Genomic DNA, 6,036 nt, shown 5'->3' with positions numbered 1-6,036 from the left:
GTTTATTTCCCCTCTTCTTCCTTTCCCCACTTTCTGGTGACCGATCAACAACCAGCCCGACTCCAGCCGACAACTCTTCCTACGATAAGCCATCAAAGCCTCGCCGCCCTTCCCACCCAGTAATTTACTCTAATTCTTCCTAATTATTTCACTATCTGCAGGAGGAAATTGTGTCTTTTCCTGCCCGCTTCACCCCCGACCCTCCGCTCACAACCGGCTCCATGAGGAAGAGCGCTCCGGCTTTTATCGCCACCCTGGATCTACATTTGCCTCCATGTAAATGTTGCCCCGTCTTTCTAGGCCGGCATGCAAACGAAGGAGAGCTCTTTACGCTCAGTGTTCAAATAAAAGAGCACTGGGCTAATATCGGCATCAGATAGACGAGCCAGGACGTCAAATTATAGCTAATAATTGACCAAAAAGAAGATTTTAAAAGCCAGTTGAAACATATTAATGAATACACAGGTTTTAAAGTATTTATACTGCTGATTTATTGATATTTTTTTAAATAGACTGAAAGAGAATAGTACATATTTGTGATGTAAAGTGAAAAAAGTATAAATTTGCATTTTTTATTCTGGCACATCTAATTAAAATCCAGTGCAACTGAAACGATTAGTTGGATTAACTGTGATGAGTCGATTATTGAACTAATAGTCAACTAATTTAGTAATCGAATTGTTAATTGGAGTATACAGACTCTAGAAAAGGTAATTTTCTGAAATAACATATATAATAACATACCCGTATAGTGCAACAACTTGGTCATCTCGGAATAAACACAGCTGATCTTTGAAGGCCTCAGAGGTTTGTTAGAGAACAATTGGTGAACAAAAAGCGTCATGAAGACCAAAGAACGATAAAGCAAATTTAATTCATGTTACCGTATTTTTATGTACCTTACATTGTACTTTTTTTGAATAAAAATATAAATAAATAAATAATGAAGACCAAAGAACAGCGCAGACAGGTCAGGGATGAAACGTAAACAAGATAGTAGCTCAGCTACAAATATAAACAAACACTCAAATCTGACCTTTAAAGAAGAGCATCAAGAAGGAAGCCATCGGTTAAGTACAGCCATAAATAGTCCAGCAAGCCTCTAGAAGACGATGATACTAAAGTTAAACCTTTAGGCCTTCACTCTTAATGCTGTAAGGAGAGAAACTGCTATTCAGGCCATCCTCACTGAGACACGGTGGTGGCAGAATCCTCCTGTGGAGGTTAGGACTGGAAGATATGGCTGAAAAACATGTCACGATATAAGTGTTTCATATCGGCCGATGTTGATAATTCTTGATTCGTTTTTTTGTTTTAAATATGTAAAATACTATCAAACTGTTTGTTTCCTTACCTGTCTTATCCACAGTTTTCACTCTGCGCTGTTTATTTTTATTTTTAAGCAGTTACGAGGGACAGCGGTGAAACCTTAAACTACTAATGCACAAGTTACTCGATAGGTTGTTGCTAGGTAACCACAAGTTACTCTTCAAGTTGTTGCTAGGTAACCAAAGAACGACTGAATTAGTTGGTGCCGCTCACTTTGCTTAATTCAAAATTCAAATTTATAAATACTTTATTGATCCCAAAGGAAAATTAAATGTTGTAATTCATATTAATTCAAATCGTTCAGAGTTATTGTAGGATAGTGGTGGCTGTTGGCAGAAAAGCTCTCTTGTAGCGGTCTGTATTATGGTAAATTTGAAGAAGCCTCTGACTGAAGACCCTCTGTTTTCCCAAGACAGTCTCATGAAGAGGGTTGTCCATAATTTTTAAGATTTTATTAAATAAATAAACAGATTAATTTAAGAGAGGTTGAGTGGCTAAAGCTTTTCCTCTGACCACACCTGGTTAGGGCTCGTAGACGGCGGTAGCTAGCTTAGAAACCGTCCCATACCTCCACCCTCCTCACGTGTTGATCAAATTACCGACTTTGCACCACATGATTTATGTCACTATGTCATAAACAGTGTTTCCCCTCCTACCGGAGCAACAAGAAAACGCACAAAAGACGAGATGCTAACATACATGATGCTAGGCAACATGACGATGCTGCATTGTCTCCATGGTTACTAATGGTTATAAGCGTACCTTCTACATAGTGTGATATTTGATATCTTCCTAGTCATACTTACTTATAATGTAAGTTTAAAAACGTTAGTTTTCTTACCTTGTAAAAAGTGTTCGCCGCAAATCTGCAATTTCACCGAGGGCTGAGAAGTCCTTATGATTGACGGCTGCTATCCATCGCCGCCATCTTTTTTCATTAAAAGTTATAAAATAAAATGACAAATTTGGTTTGCATTCTTGTCTGTTTATGCAGTCGACCGCGCAGCACGCCATGACCATTTTAAAGTGACTGAATAGAAGCGATATTAGATTAAAGATGCCTGATTTTAGATTAGATTTAAAGGAGCGCATTGGTTGTTTTGACGTCCGTCATGGCGGAGTGGGCGGAGTTCTAGAGAGCGTGGCGTCACGGGCAAAGGGTCATATTGGTTAGGCTACCAGATATGTCATCTCTTGATAATGATCATGTGTCTATCGCGATATCTATCGCTGATTTATTGTACAGCGATGGTGGGGATTTTTTTCTTCTTCAGTAGGAACAGGGAAGCTAAAACTGTTAGAGGCTTCAGAGGAGTTTAAACTTGTCCTTCAGGCAGAATAATGATCCTAAAATAAAATAGTGTAAATTAAAGAATATTTGGCTACATTCACAGGAGGTGTTCTTGCTGAAATCCATATATTTAAAAAAATAAATAAATTGCCTGGTCATTCATAACACTAGCTAAACCCAATCGTAGTCAGACTTCTGTGTGAACAGTTTACATCTCCAAAGCCATATGCACAGAAGAACACAGACGTCACACAGCAGAGCTTTGTTATTATTACACATTTGAATAAAATAAGTTTATGGACCTATTTTAAAGTTTACTCAGCAAGGCGACCATATTGTCACGAGACTATAACAACAAGAGGGAAGCTAATAAAAAGAAAACACAACTAATGGCAATGACCTTTTGTGGAGAATTAAGAGCAACTTCTGTAGAGAAGCGTGTTTGGATTGAGCCAAGAGTGGTGGGATTGTGATTTGATGCAGTGACACAGACCTCTTTCATAAGTTCATAATTATAATTTTCAGCCATTGTTTGCGCCCTGATTTATAACATCTGTCTTTTTCAGCTGACATCAATAACATAAAAGTTGTATAAAATGCGTCATATCCATTCAGACTGAAAACCAGTTAATTTCCACATATGGAAGTGGCACAGATCAGATTTTTTTAAGGTGAAAAGATCAGAATTGGGACGTTCAGACTGCAGTGAAAAAGTCGGCTATATGTCATTTATGGGCAAAAGACGGCAGATTTGAGTTGCATTTACCTGCTTTGTGAACATAGCTTTTGTGTGCTAAAATGGTCCAGTTAAAGTACTGTAAAGGCCTAGTAAAGTTACCACAACTGGATTTTTCTGGTGCAGAATTATAACCCATGAACTTATGACATAAAAGCCATAAGTTCATAATTATAATTTTCAGTCATTTAGAGAATTATGAATAAGCTTGAGGCATTTTGCAATAAAAAAATGGGCAGAGTTCGGTCTCTAGATGTGCAAACCTGGTAGAGACGTACAAAATACTTCCAGCTGAAGAGCAAAATACACAATTCTTGTGTTGCAACATATGAGAAATGATTGTGGGATATAAATATTAATTATTAAAAACAGACGCAAAACATAAATACCTTTAGGATGATGCTCATCCTCAGAGAGGAGTCGGTGCTCCACAGGTATAAATACCTGACAAGAAATTTTAAGTTTCTTCTTATAATTTGTCTCCTACAAAAGCACAAAAGTTACTTTATTTTGTAAAAAATTAAGACATTTTATTATGTACAGATTTGAATAAAGAAATAAAGGAATAGAAGGAATAATGAGAAACATTTGACTTTTTTATTGTAGGTCATAAAAACAAACAGCGACAATAAAAACAACAAGGTTGTAACAATAATATTTTATAAGGTGAAACATAACAGACAATAAGAAAAATTAAATAAACTCAAAAGATTGTTATCTTTCCCAAAAATTGTCCAATGTACCAAAAAGCAAATGGAGATGGTTTTATTTTATTTATTTTCTTTTAGCATTTGAGGAAAAGTCTCAGTTGAGTAAATCTGTGGCTCTGTTAGGAATGTAATGGTTCTGGTTGTGGTGTGTGCACAAAGAACTGGTCCCAGTTCAGCTCACCTAATGGGCCAGCTGGGAGGACGGAAAGGAGAGGAGGTAACGGACCTGACGCATCGATGGCGAGTCGCTCTGTAGTAGAGACGCACGGTAACCCGCCTCGCCTGAAACACACTTACACCCATCAAACGTACCGGTGCCGACTCAGAGACAACATGGCGGCTTCTAACAAAAACACTGGGAGTTTCGCAAGATCCTACAGGTGAAAGTGAAGCAGTAAAATCCCCCCGTGACCTAAAAGTTAATACAGAGAACCGGGACGCCTCAAACATGATCGGTTTAATGACACACACATATATATAACAAGCGCTGGAGCCTGCTGTCGGGACAGGAGCTGCCTGCATGTCAGTGCTCAGGTGATCCCAGAAGGAGAAATGCTTAGATATAGATTCCCGTCGTTTATCTACATTTCCAGTCCTTCTATAAACTCCGGCTGCTGTCCACAAGTGCAGAGCAACGACTGTGTTGTACAAGGTGGGTAAAATAAATGACATCTGCTACATGGAGGTGAGGTGAGCGTGACTAGCCTCAGTCAGTGAGCGAGATGGAAAAAAGTGTGATGGGATTGGTCAGCGCGGCACCTGCATTTGCTGTGAAGTCTGGGACTGGTTCTGAGCCGTGACGTCGGGCCCCCGGCTGGCCAGGCGGCTCAGGATGTTCCTCTCGGACATTTGCAGCCGCACGGCCACGGGGGGTATCCTGGCGATGGTGGCTGGCAGACGAGTGACGTCGGCCTTCATGTCGCTCAGCAGCTCCTCCAGCTGTTTGAGGACTGGAGACGAAGCAGAGCAACAATGATGGCTTATTATCGCCACTAAAAAAACAAAACTAATAAAATAAAATAAACACATACATAAAGGGGGGTATTATCTATTTTTCATGGGCATAATGCCATTTCATAAAACAACCAAGCCACACTGCAAAAACACAAAATCTTACCAGAAATTTTTGTCTAGTTTCTGTACAAATATCTAAGTTCACTTGAAATAAGACAAAACCTATAAGTAGCTTTTCTAAACGAAACAAGAGCTTATTTTAAGTCAGTACCTCCTTAAAATTTATGAAAAAGTAGAAGCTCCACTGGCAGATTGTTTCACTTATGTGAAAAATATCTTGTTATAAGTGAAATAATCTGCCAATGGAACAGGTACTTATTAATCAATATAAAAGAATTACTGACTTAAAACAATCTCCTATATCCTGATGAAAAGTTAGTTGTAAGTTGGTTTTGTCTTATTACTAGTTACTGGTTTCTATGTTTTTATGACCTTTTATTTTTGTGTTTTTATGATATAAAGCACTTTGAACTGCCTTGTTGCTGAAACATTCTTAATAAACTCGACTGATTAAGATTTAGTATTTCTGCAGTGTTGTAAACTGCCCTGAGATTTGCTAATCAGTTATTACTATTTAAACATATTAACTCAGTTTTATCTAAACCCTGACTAGTTGAGACCCTCTTGACTTTTCACTTCTCAGAAAGTTTAAATCAATAACTTATTTTACTTATAAGACATTTTTCACCGTGTCTTAAATAAAATAACCCGCCAGTGGAACAAGAACTCTTTTTTTAATCAATTTTAAGGAATTATTGACCTAAACCAGGCTCATATATCTTGTTGAAAAGCTAATTGTAAGTTAATTTTGTCTTATTTAAAGTGAAGTAAGATATTTGCACAAGAAAGTAGAAACTAGGCAAAAACACTTGGTGACATTTTGTTTTTGTTGTCGTCATTATTACAGGTTTCACCAACTCAAATTTAAGACTTTTTAAGACCATTACGAATTAACT

The 6,036-nt window shown here is 37.8% G+C and overlaps 1 protein-coding gene across 5 annotated transcripts in view; it reads right to left on the bottom strand.

The window, feature by feature from the left end:
- Positions 1-4,116: 4,116 nt before the first annotated feature.
- chd4b (chromodomain helicase DNA binding protein 4b) overlaps positions 4,117-6,036 on the bottom strand; it is a 32,863-nt gene continuing 30,943 nt past the window's right edge. For all 5 annotated transcript variants that reach the window (XM_032558394.1, XM_032558396.1, XM_032558391.1 and 2 more), the window contains one exon: positions 4,117-5,016. In XM_032558394.1, the coding sequence (XP_032414285.1) occupies positions 4,814-5,016 (203 nt within the window). In that variant the 3' untranslated portion in view covers positions 4,117-4,813. The remainder of the gene's footprint in view (positions 5,017-6,036) is intronic.

This window comes from Xiphophorus hellerii, chromosome 3, assembly GCF_003331165.1.
Source record: "Xiphophorus hellerii strain 12219 chromosome 3, Xiphophorus_hellerii-4.1, whole genome shotgun sequence".
Taxonomy (NCBI): Eukaryota; Metazoa; Chordata; class Actinopteri; order Cyprinodontiformes; family Poeciliidae; genus Xiphophorus; species Xiphophorus hellerii.
Note: the sequence above shows the minus strand (reverse complement) of the source record. Positions and strands in the feature narration are given on the sequence as shown.